The 18045-nt window shown below is 44.4% G+C and overlaps 1 protein-coding gene across 1 annotated transcript; it reads right to left on the reverse strand.

Moving 5' to 3' along the window:
* On the reverse strand, positions 1–14690 carry LOC136420762 (slit homolog 1 protein-like). The gene is made up of 14 exons (XM_066407861.1): positions 14428–14690; positions 7605–9746; positions 7107–7325; positions 6372–6584; positions 5662–5829; positions 5313–5489; positions 4645–4683; positions 4048–4191; positions 3187–3369; positions 2586–2785; positions 2086–2184; positions 1670–1887; positions 1336–1473; positions 1–1022 (listed from the first exon to the last, which is right to left on the reverse strand). The coding sequence occupies exons 2-14, from the start codon at positions 9592–9594 to the stop codon at positions 893–895; spliced, it is 3918 nt and encodes a 1305-aa protein (XP_066263958.1). The 5' UTR covers positions 9595–9746; positions 14428–14690; the 3' UTR covers positions 1–892.
* Positions 14691–18045: the final 3355 nt, after the last annotated feature.

Raw genomic sequence — 18045 nt, forward strand, 5'->3', positions numbered from 1 at the left:
AAGAACCCATTCGAGGATATAACGACTAACCTCTGTAACGATATAGGAATATGAACTTTCAAGGCTACACCGATAATGTTTACACAATCAATAGGAGAAATATATTTCTATCATATATCTATAGTTGTCATTGAGTTATATAATTTAATCTTTACCACTGGAAAAAATACAATGAAAACCAGACGTTTCGAGCGCCCGTCCGGCAGCTCTTTGTCAATGAGGAGAATGAAAGATTACAACTATAAACATTCACAAATATATATAGTTGTCAATGTTTGTTGAATACGTAGTCGAGTGGTTTGTGAAATTGTCCCTTTGTCTGTTGTCACTTAATCGGCCCGACATGCACGCTACTGGCAAGGGTTGCAGTCCTAAGGACGCGGTACGTTAAGCCGTGGTCCGCTGTCCTTTGGCACTTGTCAAAAAGAGCTGACACAAGCGAAATTTCCTCGGTAAAATACAATAAACTTATGTATACCGTACAATGTACATATGGCCTGTCTTTTCTTCAGTCGGTGAGCTATTAATCTGATTTCGTGAGCGATTATTGTATGTGACATTATGGATTTTAGAAACTATCTGATAGTAAGCACTGCTTTTGAAACTAGCGAATAGTCGATGTGCATTTTACGGATATCTAAACTTCTAAAGATAGCCTCCTTCGCAGACTTCTTGGAGAGTCGGTGTTGATTTTTTGAAAAGCAGTCGTTCGCGATTTTCAACATTGGCCTCAAAATGCCGGCCCCAGGGGTAGTCCGTTTCCATAATGACAAATATCGGACTTCTTGGGGCCAGAAACGTCAAAATATCACCAAGGCCCATGTTGAAAATCGCAAATCAGCGCCCACAAAAATAAAATCCGGCGCTCCTAGAAGTCTGGGAAGGAGGCTACCTAAAGATTGGTCTCCCTCTCTATAAGGTCCACTTGGCCCGTGAAAAGTTTTTCCAGTGCCGTGACCAGCTTGTGGAAGAACGGGCGGTCCTCCGGTTCCAGCCGCCAACACTGCAGCATCAGGTCGTACCTAGGGAGAAACCGGGATGTGCAGTGAACACGACGAACAAGGCGATCAGAGATGGCAAACTTCACTTGCTTCACCCACACGTCTTTGTGACGTACATGTACATTGTAAGTCCCTCAGATAGGCAGAGCTGTACGCCTGTACATGTACATCTCTCTCTCTCTCTCACGCGCGCACACACACACACACACACACACACACACACACACACACACACACACACACACACACACACACACACACACACACACACACTATTGATGAATGTTTTTCCCCGGCAGGCTTGAAGTGATGGCTTTAATCTACTAGTACTTACATGGGTTGTGGGCAGTCGCCGGGTTGTGGCATCCTATATCCGCTTCTCAACCGATCCGGCAGGTCAGATGTGGGCATGTCAGGATAAGGGCTGCCTCCAAGCGTGACTATCTCGTACAGCACAACCCCGAAAGACCACCTGAGGAAGGATGGAAAATTTGGTCCAAACAGGACATTTGAACGCCCTAGTTCTATGTGTCATGTCAGAACCTTTCACAAAGGTGCTTTATATATAGACTTAGAGAACATTACTGAAAGCATGGTACCGGCAGTTTAGGATTGAACCTACTAGAAAGTGGTTTATCTATTAAAGAATGAAACAATCTTTCACTCACACGTCGCTCTGTGAGGTGTAGCGTTCCCCGTCCATGAGGCGTTCCGGCGCCATCCACTTCCACGGGATCTTCCGAACGCGGTCCTGCCGACGGTACCCTCGGCTGTAGATCTGGTCCGCCAGCCCGAAGTCGGAAATCTTGACCTGTAAGTCGTCCCCGACCAGCACGTTCCTCGCGGCCAGGTCTCCGTGGATGTAGCCAGCTTTTGCAATGTGGTCCTGATGAAAGACAAGCATACAGAGCGTTGTTAGTACAGTCCTAACTGCACATGATACACGAAGCACTCAAACCAATTGTCACAATTTAGAGATTTCAAGCTTTAAGAACCACTAGGAGGCTCCTGGCTACTTGTGTTAGTTATTGCACCCAACATCAAATCTTTATCATGATTTTGGAGGACGATTTTCAGGACTTACCATTCCTTTGGCAACCTGCAAAGAGACCTTGTACATCTCTTTCTCTTCAAAACAGTAAATACGGTTGCCGGATTTGTAATACCCCTCGAGCTGGATGTACTAGAAAAAAATGAATAAGAAAAACCAGTTGGTAGAACAATTATCCTTCGGATGTCGGGCATATAAATATACTATGATATACGGAGAACAACACTTACAAAACTTAAAAGAACCCACAACAATTATAGATAATTGTTTGGTTGGTTTTGCGTTGGCCAACATCTATCGGTTTTAAACTGAAATTCAAAGAACTAACATTAAGTCTGTGGCTACTTGGACAGCCGTGATGACATGGACGTCGAACAAATGCGATATAATAAGTGTATTTTTACAAGAAAAGAGCTTTGCCATAGTTATCCAATGCTTTTTGAAAGGAGATTGAGAGGTGCTATCCCTCCTAAAAGGGGTCACTTAAGACCTAAAATCACTTAGCTGACAACATAATGGACGTAAGTAGTTACAGTCATCTTTTGCGTATCCCTGCACTTTCCAAGGAAACTCTTCAGATCTCCGTGCGGCATGAACTCCGTGATGAGATACATAAGGTCTCCCACCAACGTGCAGCAGCCGATCAGACCCAGCAGGTTCTCGTGCGACCCTAGGTCCACAACTGCCCGGATTTCCTGCAGGAAACTCAACTTGTCGTCTTCATCGGCGCTCGCTGTGAATGAACGATGGAGAATAGAAGGCATTTACCACTTCTGTTTCTTTCCTATTTAATGGCTATATTACAAAGAAAGCATAACAACATTAGTGTCTGAAGTACAGCCAATTGGTACCCATCTGAGTAACGAGACCGTTGTAGGGCCTTTTAACGTGCTCGAAGCACCTCCTCGATCATAGGACCCCCATATTACGTCCCTTTCGACATACGAATGCAGCTCCAACCAGGATACCATTCCCCGCGAATTCGAAACCCCAGATACCAACTAGTTGGAGTCCTGGAGCTCAACTGTGAGGCTGCCGTGACCAGTTGAGTTACGTGGACATCCTTCTAATATGCATACTGGTAATATAATCTACACATAGCCTATGATTGGAGGAGACGGAATGTGACGTTACCTGAGAATGTTTTCACGGCGACCTCCTTGGTGGTCTCGGTGTCCAGGTGAAGAAGTGCGCGCGAGACGACGCCAAAAGCACCTCTTCCTATCTTCTCACAGATCTCCAGTCTCGCAGGGTCCACCTCGAAGCAGGTAAACTGTGGCCTGGGAGGAGCATATAGCCGCAGCTCGCCCGGAGCCCCTGCGGAAGAGTGCAGTCATCATCATTCATCAGTCGACGTGCTTACGTCGGAGTTATACCAAACCTTACGGTGTGACATACCCTTTTGTCGGCTGATACAAGACGGAGATGCGCCAGGTCTCCCGTCCAGGTGAATGGTGTAAATCACAGTATGGGTAATACGAGACGGAGGTTCGCCAGGCCTCCATCCGGGTGATTTGGACCATCGCACACCGGGGCATGCCCTTATCCTTTTTCGAGACGTGTCATGATCTATGAGTGTGGTGTTTTTTTTAACGTGTGTGGGGCGTGGCTTTCCCTAAACACGTGGCCTCCATTTAACGTCCTATCCGCGGGATTGCATCCAATATCAATATATTATCATGTTTCATTTAGCCGAGGATCTGCAAAACTTATTCAGATTTTTCGATACATTGTTGCATCTAAGATAGACAGGAGACAGGCTATTTTTGGTTTAAATTACCTCAGCTTTAATGCTCGACATGAATATCATAACACACATGTTGACTTTAATTTTGCTAGTCCTTATTGTACTAGTGATTAGGATGTTACGTTTTTCCTCTATTTTGTACCATGCATATGTTTCGTAGTTGTTGACTTACATTGTACCGTGTACACTTGTCGTGCAATAAAGTTCTTCTTCGTGTTTCAAAGTGTAGGAAAAGACGTAGTACTTACTGAATGTACGTTGGCGGTGCACTATGGTGTACCTGGGCCAGGTGCCTCTCATTTTCATTTGAACTACCACCGCTATGGCTATCAAGCCAACCACGACCACCGCGGCTGCTGCACTGATCCCACCAATAGCGGAGGCGCTCAGATCTATGGTAAGAAATGGTAGGAAAATGAGTTGTCTTGATTGAGATTTTAAAACAGTTAAATGCAAGGAACGATTATTGTCTGTATCGAAGTTACAAAACTACAATTTCCAACACAAATGTAAGGACTGGAGTTGATCAGTCGGAAGTTTGGGTAAGTCCAAATACTTGTGTTGGAAATTGTAGTTTAACTTTGATACAGAATGACTTCTACCAACACAGATGAACTTTCAAGTGAACGATGAATTGTATCGAAATGTAGCTGAGATATTCGTAAGTTGGAAGTAATCTCCAAGCAGATGTTGGAAGGCAAAGCCATGACGTTTTTCTGGCTCGCTCCCCGTTTTCTTAGAAAGACAGTTTGTAACAAAAGCATGGAGCTAGAACAACGTTGCGGTTTTGACTTCCGATATCTGGCTTGTAGATTGGGTTAAAAGACACAACGATGTTTCCTTACTTTTGCAGTTTTGTCCACTCCACCATGTAGAACAGACCACTGTAGGATATATATACCAGAAACAAAAGACAGGGTTTTATCAATCATACATATCTAAGATGCTGTGCATGTCTATCCTTTATGCTGTCCCGGCTTTAGTTTGTATTCGCTGTATTAAACCGAACTTGAGAGTAAGACAGGTTTTTTCTCGTCTTTGTTTAAATAAATAAGATCTTGACGTCTTGCAGTGTACACTAAGCCCATGTTCAGTGTCTAAAGGATAAAAATAATTTGATTTTGGCATCTTGGTTAACTGCCTCAGTAGAGATTCGAACTTAAAAATGCTCGGAGACAGGCAACTGATAGACACACCTCTCTAGCTAACTTTCAGAAAGGGACGATGGAATAAAAACACGACAATGATATCGACAGAGACACAATTGAGATCATAATTCAGGTTGTTCACTGCACTGGGTAATCTCACCTCCCATTCACACTTCAGCTTGGCTCACATGTTTTTTAATGCCTTCTTTGTTTTTGTTTCAAAGAAGAAACTATAAAGTCCCAAAATCTAATCATTTCTAGGTCTCATACTGTTTACAGACACCAATTAAATCACACACCAAACCAGGCAAACATTACCCTCTGGCGAAATCAATAAGAAGTGACTAACATGTTCGGTAACTCACGTTGGCAGGTCGGCATCTCTCCGTCATACCCCCCGTCCTCTCGGCACGTGGCCCACAATGTGCCCACAAGCTCGAACCCAGGGTCACAAGAGAACATGACGACGCTCCCAGAGCAGAAGCCGTCGTTCGCGGCGACTCGGCCGTTCGTGATTCCGACGGTGTCGTCACAGCACACCTCTAAATATAGCAGGTGTCATAAAACATTTAGAACACGGAAAAGGACACAAAAAGGTAAACTTCGCCCCCGGGCGTTAAATGAGGTTAAATGAACACTCGGTGAAATCTATGCGAATCAGAAAATAGATTTTACCAAAGGTAAACAGAAAATGATGAGAAAAGTCGTGCTTACTTTCGCAGATGGGCAGTTCGTTGTTCCACCTCCCGGTAGCCATGCACCCCAAAGACTCGGCCCCCACCAGCCGGTAGCCGGGCTTGCACGTCACGTTTACCGTGTGTGGGAAGCAGGAGGACCCTTCAACGTCTCCGTTCTCTATCGTCGGCTCAGCGCAGCAGATCTCTGTACAACATCAGTGGGAAATGTTTTATTTGAGAGTAATATGAATGGTTTATCTAATATTTACAGAAAAACAAACAACAGCCTCGGAGGTAGCCCTTGGTTAAAATCACACTTATTATTGGATGATTCGTTTTATAGATCTACGCACTCGTGATCAAATTGAGACCATTCGCTCTAAGATAGCTGATCATTCTTTCTTAAAGATAACTGAATTATGTCATGCGGCATGGTCACATTCGTCGTAGGTAGTAGCACGATTTTGATGTCGCAGCGTTTCTAAGCAGGCTTCGATAGAACCAACCGCCGACAAGGATCTAAAGCTGCCTTTTTGGGAAAGACAGCTGAATTGTTCATGACGCATGCGTGAGTCTGTGACTATCCCAAGAATGCCCTCAGTTTGCGATCGTACGACGGTCGTGCGACGGTCGTAACCGGGCCCTAATATAGATGTATTTGCTTATCATAGAAACATAGAAAATATGTGAGAAAAAGTATAAAAGTGTGTTTTATGAGAAAACCTTACAAGCAAACGGTAATTTTACCTGTTATATAGACCTCCACCTCGCACAGCGTCAAAAACTCCCACCGCCCCATGATCTGTACGGACACGTAACGGCCGGACATCGGCGGGTCGCACAGCACAGCGATGGTCTGGGCTTTGGTCGGAGTGGCCGTGTGGGTCTGTCCACACTGGTCATTCAGGGTGAAGTTCTCGTTTGGACCAACTCGCACCATGAAGTTTCTCAGCCTTTCTTCTGCAAAACACACAGAATACACGATGACGTCAATGATGTGTCAGGCAGAGTATGCAAAAGACCATTTTAGATGCAAAGATCGTATTGTTACGTTGGTGAGTCAAAAAGAAATACCATTGGTATCACAACAGGTTCGTCTTTTATGAAATGTGTAAGTGTATGTGTGGTCCCCTTGATATCAACTCAGCCGGTAATAAAAATCAAATAAAACAAATTGATGTATTCCGTCTCAAGAACTTCCTTAGCATCTGTGCCAAATTTCAACTCATTGCATACAAAAATGAACATGCTATGATACCAATGGCATATTGCTTTATGAGTCACGTCACCCTCGTCACATGAACAGGTCAAAGACGTACACGCGCAAACCTAGCCTCTACCAGGCTCCGTGGCAATCAATTACCCCTCTCTTCCTAGCCGACTCCCTTTGCATACTATTCACTCTATTTGGCCAATTTCTAGTATTTTTCCAGCGATCCACGCAGCCTGATAGAGGCCAGCGCAAACCGTTTGTGTACTCACCCTGCCAGTCGCCTCTGTTCAGCACGCTGACCCTACTGACCGTGTAGATATCCCCCAGGTCCACCTTCCACCACGGCTGGAGTTCATTCCTCGTGATGGCGCACTCATTCTCGGGCGTCCCGGCGTTCGTCCCCCTGTATCCATCCACGGCCATTTCTGGCCCTTGGTAGGGGTAGCTGGAAATCTGTGTTGCTGTCTTTCTCAGGGCCACGTTGACTTCTGCACACCGGAATGGAATGGAAAGATGCGATGTTGTGGGGTTAGACGTTATTGTTTGCACAAAGACATGTAGAAGTTGGTGTTACATTTCTGCTCCCTCATTTATCTCATTATGTAAGATACCAAGGATGTACTGTTTTCAGAAGGAAGGATGGAAACGCACAAATGAAAATCTTGTGCCACGAAATAACCACAGGAACACGCCCAGTAAGATCTAGGGCGCTATTGAAATCACTTTGACCTGCTGAAACTACATTAGGAGCAAAACATACATCTTACCTTTGTTACAGTAAGGGCCGGTCCAGCCGACGATACAAACGCAAGTGCTGTCTGTACTTCCTGCACTGCAGTCCCCGTGGCGGTAACAAACCGTGTCTGCTACCACAAATGCCAGCGCGACGCCTTCCATGTGGGGAGGGGAGCTGCAGGTGAGGCCTTCGTGAAGCAAGGCTCGCAGACGTGGTGACGACATCAGACCCTGTAACCGGCAGTCGCACCTCCAGGGGTTGCCGTCTATGTCCAGAACTGTCTGGCGGGGAAGACGCGACATGTCTGCCGGTAGAGTCTGTAAGCTGTTTCTGGTCAGGTTGAGCTTGACTAGACTAGTAAGATGAGAGAAGATTGTAGCTGGAAGACTCCCCAAGTCATTGTTTGACATGTCCAGTTCTTTAAGGCTGGTCAGGGTCGAAAACATCCCACGAGTCAGATATCTGATGCTGTTGTGGCCAAGACGAAGCACTGCCAGTCTCGGAAGATGTGAGAATACTTCATCCGGAAGCTCCTGTATGTCATTGTTACCAAGCACCAACTCTTCTAAGCTATTCAGATGTGAGAAAATGCCAGCGGAAAGATGCGAAATCTTATTGTTGGACAGGTCGAGCAGTTTCAAACTGGTTTGGTTTGCCCAGACGTCACCCGGGAGGTCTTCTATGTCATTGTTAGCCAACGCCAGTCCCCGTAGGCTACCAAGGCGTGAGAATATTCCTTCAGGGAGATCAGATATTCGGTTCCCTTGCAAGTCTAATGATATCAAATGGGTGAGATGTGGGAACAATTCTGCGTGAAGATGCGAGATGTCATTGTTGGACAAGAAGAGGAAAATTAAACTTGTCAGGTTGGAAAATACTCCATTTGGCAAGTCCTCCATGTTGTTGTTAGACAAATGCAGCCGATCCAGATTACTGAGATGGGAAAACACTTCTATAGGAAGACGCGAGATACTATTGTCACTCAGGAACAGCGATGTCAAATTGGCGAGATGGAAAAAGACTTTCCCCGGAAGTTCCACTATCTCATTGTTGGTCAGATTTATCTGTGTCAGGCTGGTGAGATTGGAGAACACCCCCTTAGGGAGACTCGAGATGTTATTGTTGTCCAGGGAAAGTTGATTCAAACTGCTCAGGTTTGAAAATACTTCGGCCGGAAGGTTTCTTATGTCATTATCATTCAGGTACAAGTCTTCTAGGTTGGCGAGACGTGAAAATACCCCGCCATGGATGTCTGTTATGCCATTGTTAGACAGGAATAATTGTTGCAGGCTATGGAGATGTGAAAACACTCCGGCTGATATGTGTTTTATGTTATTGTTCGAGAGATGTAACGTTTTCAGATTGATGAGATGTGAGAATAGTCCTGCAGTTAGGTCTGTTATGCCATTGTCAGACAACCACAAGTGCTGCAGGCTCCTGACATGGGAAAATAGTCCACCTGGCAAGTGTTTTATGCTATTGTTAGAGAGAATCAACATTTCTAGTTTGTTGAGACGCGAGAAAACTCCAGCGGACAGACTGGAGATGCTATTGTTATCCACTTCGAGCCATCTCAAATTGGTTAGGTTTGAAAATATACCATCTGGGAGGTCCACGATGTCATTATTAGATAGGTACAGCTCATTCAGACTGGTGAGGTGAGAGAATACCCCAGCAGGGAGGCCAGATATCTGATTATTAGTCAGATATAGGTAAGACAGGCGTTTGAGGTGTGAGAATATTCTGCCAGGGAGAATAGGGATGCGGTTGTTTCGCAGAAAAAGCCCCCTCAAGCTGGTGAGGTTGGAGAAAACCGCGTCGGTCAGGCTCTGAATGCTGGTGAGGCGAAAGTAGAGGTACCTTGTCCGCAAGGGTATGTCGTCGGGAACGCGTTTCAGTTCCCTTCCGACACAGTCAACCTTCCTGAGCACACAGTTGCATTTCTCCGGGCAGACGAAGGCAGCAGTGACGACCCACAGGAGACCGAGGACACCGACTGTAGCAGCTCGGCTTTTCCGCATGGTGTCGCTGCTGCCTGGTGTCTGATTATTTATACGTGAAGCTGCGTTTTGTTGGTGTGTAAGGAGTGCTACAATCCACTTGGGTTCCAACTCAATGGAAGACACATTGTACTCGCCACCCTACGTCTATGCAGTTTTCTCCTTGCTCATTCCTACGTTGTATAAAGAAAAATGAACACACGTTACGGGAGAGAACCACCTGTTATAGTCATTTGCCTCTCACGCATTTAGATAAAGCCGTAACAAAACTTTGATGCACAACTATTGTTTCACATACAACAGAAAAATTTCACAGCAAGTTTCTGCCAGCGTCGATTGTTAACAGTTTCTATTGTACCCTGATTTGCAACAACTATGCTCTTCAACCTAACATCCAAGTAGATGTTAGGGTAGGAAATTGAGGAGTTTTCTGACTGTCTGACAGCCACTAAATTTATTACACACAGAAAAACGCTACCGAAAACATAACGTAAGACGAAGGTTATAGTTCAGGGTACTGTTGAACAATGGAAAATGTAAACAATTCACGCTGGTAGAAACTTCTAGATACACAACTTGGTAAATCAGTGACCTCCAAATCTATCGCTTGGGGGCTAGCTTAGTTGTTATCAACTGAAAATAATTGTGATTACGTCCTACCACTTACCCTACCAACTACATATGCCTACATACAACATGTAACCAAAAAAGACATTCTATGAAGGTAAACCTCCGCCTGGGACACTATTCTAGGCATAGCCTGGATACCAGGCCACGGTGCTACACGCTAATCTCTTCGGGTGGGGAAGCACTAAGCCCCGACTACAGATGGCACACGGTCTCGAATTATCTATCGCGTGAAAGATATGACAGATCGTGTGCCAACTCTATACCAGTCATGTGCCCCCCTCCCCCGACCGAAAGGGTTATGGTCTCGCGCGGTGGTAGCGTGTAGCGCAGTGGTCTGGCATCCAGGCAATTCCAGGCAAAGCATGCAGACTTAACAATCACCAACTAACACGTGGTTTCTGTCACGAAAAAACGAAACAACTATTAACCATTCCCAGTGATTTGGTAAACCTCTGACCTCTGTCCTTACGACCTGGCACGATATGGACTATGAGTACGGATATGATTTTGTTATGACGCACAAATGTTATGTATATATCAGTGTATTGTTTGTATGTTTGTATATGTGTATCTAGGGCCTCCCTGAAAATCAGTGCGAAGCCACTGAGGGAGCTACCCTAGTAAAAGAATACAGAAATAAATAAACAAGTAAATAAAACCATGTCCACAGAGACAGTTTCCCCATAACTTGCCATAAGTCTAAAGAACGATATGTACATTAAATATTCTCGCCTGTGTAAAAATGTCCGACTCTTGTTGGGACAGTCACGTACACCTCACCTCAAAAACACTGAAATGTTGCCTAACCTGTTTAACCTATAATTAACTAGCGATCTACTGAGTTATCAAAGCGCCACCTTTGACACACCAGGAACAATAGATAGTGACATATTTTACCTATGGGTAAAGTAGATAGTGTCACGTGATCTGAGATGTACATTCCTATCTGTTGAGAGTTCAAGAGATTACAATCAGTGTAATGACAAATATACTGCGACGTGCAATGATGAATTAGTGTCATGTCTTTTCGTGATAACAGTTACGCCCCCTAATTACCTGTTGTCATGCGTTGCGGAGACACAAAATACATCACATGGAACCGGCATCTCACTTGCAGCCATACTTACTGCACACTTGTACTCTCCAAGCAGAAGTAAGGCTCTAGCTTGTTTTGAACGCCGTCAAAGTTTTTATGGAGCTTTCCATTTTCTCAGGTTTTCTTTTTGACCGCCTTTGTGGCTGGTAGACAAAAAGAAAACCTGACAAAACAGAACGCCTGATAAAAACGCATAAAAGACGTCTGAAATAAGCCATTGCCTAACCTCTGCTTGAAGAGTAGTTTTCACAACTTTCTCGTACGTGTGAAAATGGCTGGAAGTGACGTAAAGAAAGTTGAAACGGTTTATGGAGGAAACCTGGGAGTTGTAACAGAAACCGCAGTCAGACTTACCCCCCCCCCCCCCCTCCTTCCGAAGAATATTGTTATAGCACTGTACATTGTAATGTCTTTGTCAGCAGGGCTAGCCCTTTGTAATAGCCACAGGCTAGTTGGGCAGCCCTGGCTGTGTGTCCTAAACAGCCAAACCTATAAACAATAAAAGAATTGCTCACATCTAGGTATCAGTAACCCTGTCTGTAGACCACACACCTATCCTTAAAGCTAAGAGTAAAAACGACTGCAGTTATCAAAATACACAGTGTCAAACTCCGCCGCTGTACGTACATAAACTGGTCTAATCATAGCACAAACCTTTACACAGCCATCAATGGATGATATACTGCAGGTAAAAGTGTTTCTGTTCTAGCAAGGACACCACAACTACGTACTGTCCTCTGATACTAGCGATGTCTAGCTATGATGATCTTGTAGATTTATCTGCACAACTTTCTAGATCAGAAAAACTGACTTAGTAAACCATTTCCGCCCAAATATCTTCACTTGTGATCAGGCAAACTATAGTAGTATTGGAACGTCACATGTTTAACGAACGTGCATGACAGCTGGCTACATTTGAGTGTGTATCCACCCAAGCTATGTCTGAGTTTTCAGACAAAAGAAAAAAACATTGCTGCATTTCGTCACTTTAATTGTATAATTGTACTTTTGTTAAGTGTAGTGTCGTCTTCCATGACTCAAGTTCTGATTATTCAATATTTTCAAGACTTTAAAAGACAATGACAATTGCTCACATTCCTCAGTTTGGTCTCTATAGTCCAGTCGCGTAAATTTCAGATCATTTGTAAACTGTTAAGTGGATAAAGGATAATTGATTAGCGAATTAAATGAAACGGCTACAAAACATCTGCCGGACCAACACAATTCTTATGTCTTATGTCTGTGAGTTGTTTCCAGGGATTTGTTTCAATAAAGGTTGACTCCCCCCCCCCCCCACACACACACAAAGGAGCCTTCGCCAAATCTGATATAGTGACTAAGCCTTCATGGGACCCACAAACAATTGTCTCACCTCACTCACTCACTCACTCACTCTCTCCCATAGCTTAATCAGCCGTCGGGGCAGCATGACTGTAGAGGGAAATATTAGTCCTGAAGACCACGGTGTTCTAATCCAACACGGTCGCTTCCGCCCAAATATCACAGTCTCTAATTGTGATCAGGCAAACTATACTAGTATTGGAACGTCACATGTTTAACGAGTGCGTGACAGGCAGCCATGCCCCAAGCTATCCCCCAAGCTATGTCTGTGTTCTCAGACGAAAGAAAAAAACATTGCTGCATTTTCGTCACCTTAATTGTTTAATCTTCACCTTATTAAGTGTCGTGTCGTCTTCGACGGCTCAAATTCAATGTCTTAAAGACTTAAAAGTAGCATTTTGGCAAAAATCGCGGCAACCAAGAATGATATTCGCTCACATTCATCAGTTTGACCTTGACAAGCAGGTCGCTTTTATCATTTAGCCCACCAATTAACAGTCTTGATGCAAAAGTGTTGTCCCCTAAACAACCTACTTCTGATACCAACTTTCGAGCGTAGTTGCCACATACATAAGACAACAATTTAACGACGTCCTCTATTCAATGCACTTTTCTAGTACAGTACAGCACTGGACGTGTTATTTGCTAATTCACGACGAGTCTTTTTCTAATATAATGTTGCTGTTGTTTGTTTCGAGTATTGGTAAACAGTTAGTACGGTAGAGAGGGACTCGTATAAGAATTTAGTTTGACGTTTTACGTCTCAAACCGTTATTGTCAAAACGAGTTATGTATATTGATGAATGATGGGGTCATGTCCTTTCTTAATTACAGCGACGCCTCATGTATATTAATTACCTGTCCTTCAAGTCACAGAGACAAAGAGAAAGGTAAGGTCGTATGGCCAAATTTATCAAAACATTGCTAGATTCAGAACGCTAACGTGGATTTTGAAACGCTCACCCCAATATATCAGCAACCTGAATCTGCACATTACATAACCTAGTCTTGAGCCTAAAACCCCTGTCTCACTGGACCCGCGGCACGTTGGCAGTCTTGCTGCGTCCTAAATTGGATGTGTTACCCTTGACTTTATAATGGAAATACCATGAAAAACGCATTACTAAAAAGACATCAAAACACACAAAGCGTAAAACGATTCGTTTTTTATCGACGGAATTCTTGCAAATCGCTAGCCTCTACCAGGCTCCGCCGGATGGCTGGAAAAATAGTAGAAATTGGCCGTAATAGAGTGATGGCAGAATGTACTCCCTCCGTAGCTAACTCCCTTGGCACACTATTCACTCTATTACGGCCAATTTCTACTATTTTTCCAGCCATCCGGCGGAGCCTGGTAGAGGCTAGCAAATCGCTAGGTCGCAGCGAGGTCGCCAACGTGCCGCGGGTCCAATGAGACAGGGGCTTAAGTGTAATGGTTAATTAGATACTAGTAGTAGTGCCTGTAGTGATTGCCTAAGCTGGCTGCAGGGAGAATGATTTAGCCAGTGAAGTTTGGCTACCATAGGGTTTCATTGGCCAGGTGCAGTCGGAGGGGGAAGTGTCAACCTTACCGCGGACTGCTGACCAATTATCTCCCTTTTTGCCGAATTTTACGATCCATACCCCCGTAGGAGGGCCTGGTGGAGGCTAATCAAAACACACGCACAGTCTGCCGCCACAGTGTTAATCTTGCCCAGCACACATACAAAATAAGACAGTAATATTAGAATGTAAGCTAAGTCTTCACGTAACTCAGAATGGGTAAGTAAGTGAGGAAATTGTCTCACCTGTAGAAATCAACTAGTGACAGTCCTAGAGACCCCGGTGTTCTCACCTGTCACTGTCTGTGCGTAACGTGGATAGCAGGTACAAGTAGCTCACTGCCCGGGGCTATCTTTGTGCTCTCGGACGAAAGAAAAACATGGACAGTACTTTGGTCAACTCCTGAATATAGCTGACATTCCAACGAACTAGCGCATGGAGACTGCAGTACATAATGTTACATACAAGATATTAAGTAAAGGAAAGCAGCAAACATCATTGCCCTCGCAAGGCCTTAAGCACGTCATTACATGGACGTTTCCTATTGGTCCGTCTTAACAATTAGTCTGTCAACAGTTCGTGAACTATCCGCACTGCGCAATCATTGGTTCATCCTTTATGAGTCCTGGGATTGTGCCGTGGTCGCGTGACAAGGCCAAATCCCTGCTGAATAAAGCCGACTGGGGGGTGGGGGGTGGAGTGGAGTTTGGGGGAGTCTAAAAATGTCCTCCGCTTAAAAATTCGACTCTCCCCTCACCCTCTGGGACCGACACGTCACCAAGCTTCTTGGCATTGCGGATGATTCAGCTGACTGCATAGAATGTTGATAAAAGTTAGACATCCAGATAATAAGATTCGCCAAATAACAGTTTATCAAGCAATTGGATAGGATTTGGAAACGGTCAGACGTTTCAGACAGTATCCTCTGCATAGAATGGTTATCTGCCGTTCTAATCCTTATATAGTTTGATAGATGACGTCATGGCGGATTGAGCCAATTATCGCGCAGTCTGAATGGAAAGACTATCTGCCTTGCTAAGCCTTATATAGCTTGATGAATGACGTCATGGCGGATTGACCCAATTATCACGCAGTGTGAATAGGTAAAGCGCAAAGGCGATTAAAGCTACATAACTATTTATAAGGAGGAGTCATACGGTGTGGCAAACTGCCACGGGACGGTGATCGCGTATTTAAAAACAAACATAATCAACATTCCATCTTATATCATTGTTGTTATATCTATAGAGCAGCCGTACATTTGTACTTCACGAACTATAGATATTTAATCCCAAAACACGTCCACCGTCCGATCCACTGAAATATGTACATGAGAGGCGTCAGCGGCGCTGCAAGAGTATCAGTATTAAGTATCCGTATAGACTGGCTAATCTATAAAGAACTGCACAAATCAAAGAATAGATCCTGACATATATTTTATAAACTTTGATGTACACGGTACGGGTTATGACATCAGATCTAAAGAGTTCAAAAGTAGGTCGGATATAGTTTTGATCGCCGGTTATGACAGTGTGCTATCAGTCGTTTTCACAGTGCCAGATGAAAGCTAGACAGCATGATGTCGCTCATCTCTCGTGGCGTTGCTTTAAATCCACTACGTTTTTTTACTAAATGATGGGCAAGGGGATTGCGTCGCCGTGCGCGCGGATTTTAAGAAACGTAGAACGTGTGCTCATCTTAACTACATGACGTTTGCACACTTTGGCGTAAAATGTCTCGCTGTCACCCATGGAGCAGTCACGCCGCCTGGCGAGAGTTTCACAATCTGAAGGAAATTACATTGTACGGTCAGCACCATGGACAGACCCTATGAGTTTTAGCAGATGGAATGCAGTCACTATATTACTTGTTTCTTGGCATACTACGAGGTTCAGTTGAGTTCAGCCAAATACGAATAATCACGTATTTACACAGAAGATATTGACTTACGGACCCACCTCAAGTTGAATCAGGGAACAAGATTAGTTATTTTCTCTACTCATGATTTGCAAGGAAGGGGCCACCTAACTTTTGGAGACTAGACTACTCTACATCTTTTGTTGCGGCTATGCGTATTTTGTCTTTCAACATTTTAAGATACTAACGAACACTGTAGATCCAACAACACGTCGTGTCACTAGGTACAGAGGAGATATATGAGTGGCAAGAGAAGCAGGCATATCAAATATACCTTCCCATCACTGTTCTTCTCCATGACAATTTCCTCAGACCAGTCTGAGTAGCGTTCTAAAACATGAAGTTTCCAGATTGGGCGTCAACTTACATGAGAGTTCGTGATACATTCCAGTGACATCGATCTTTTGCTCGGGTTGTCTTCAGACCAATCTAAGGTGGGTTCTAAAAACTTGAAGTTTCCAGATTGGGCGTCAACTTTCATGAGAGTTCGTAATACATTCCAATGACATCTGTTTTCCTCTTCAGACCAATCTGAGTAGGTCTAGGGTTCAAAAACATGAAGTTTCCAAGTTGGGCGTAAAATTGCATGAGAGTACATGGGCTTATACATTCCAGTGGCACCTGTTTTCCTTGGATTGTCTTCAGACCAATCTGAGTAGGGTTTTAAAAACATGACGCTTCCAGATTGGGTTTCAGATTACCTTACGTGTGGGTATCCATTCCAGTGATACATCTGGTTTTCTCAGACTGTCTTCAGACCAATCTGAGCAGTAGTGTTCTAAAAACATGACGCTTCCAGATTAGTTCTCTGCTGAGAGAACGTGAGACTATCCAGTGACGTCTGCTTTGTAACCATCTCTACAGAGTAGAATACAGAAATGCTCAGACAAGATACGTTGACTGACAATTCGATCCCATATAAAATGGTGAATGTGAATACGACAAACAATACTTATAGCTAGTATTCATACAAATACGTCCTAATGGCGCGCCCCCAAACCAGCCGCCGAGGCGTGGCCAAACATGTGCGTGGGCAGGAAAGCAGACATGATGCGATTTCTTTTCCTTTCTCTTCACCAAGACCGTCTGAGTAGATGTCTAAAAACATGGAGTTCACAGATTGATTCTGTGATTACAATACGTGACGGTATTGTCTGGCTGTCTCTAGTGTATGATACCTTAGCCATGACGTGTCGTCATGATGACGAAACAAATGCGTACAGCATGCATGATACAAATACATCACGCAAGGATATTTGCTGCAGATAGAAAACGCGCAGTTCCACTGTCGCGCAGCACCTTGCTATTCAAAGCGGTATACACCAGCTGAAAATTATTCTAGACTACATATCTGAGCAACTATCTATTTGAAAGTCACGGTATGTATCCATTGCTGACCAGACGACACTGAGGACAACTCGTACAAACATGAAAGTAAGTGGACTGCTTTTGCTCGTTAGTTTGACACGTCTGTGGTCAGGTCGCACTTGTCTGCCGGCTACGTGCCGCATACTTCCTCTGGCGTACCTCAGGACATCACTGGTCAGTTGTTACAACATCAGCCGTTCGACCATTCCCGATGACATACCGACACGCGCTGAGAGTCTCACTGTCTCCAATACATGTGAAATCAGAAACATCACGACACTGCCACCACTACCCATGCTGCGACAGTTGGACCTCAATAGGAACTGTATAGAATCTTTTTCCTGGATGTCTTTGCGTGTCCTGCCAAATTTGAAGTACCTTTCTCTCATGGCAAACCGGCTGCGGCACGTAAAGCTGGGCACCGTCATTGAGCATCTCCCGCTGCTGACAACCGTTGATCTACGTTCCAACAAACTTGCATCGTTCTCTGAGTACGAGTTAGGATGGCCACAGGTGACCGAGGCACTAATCAACGATAACCCATTTCACTGTGACTGTGACCTCTCCTGGCTGATTGT

Source organism: Branchiostoma lanceolatum, chromosome 15 (assembly GCF_035083965.1).
Source record: "Branchiostoma lanceolatum isolate klBraLanc5 chromosome 15, klBraLanc5.hap2, whole genome shotgun sequence".
In the NCBI taxonomy this organism is placed as follows: Eukaryota; Metazoa; Chordata; class Leptocardii; order Amphioxiformes; family Branchiostomatidae; genus Branchiostoma; species Branchiostoma lanceolatum.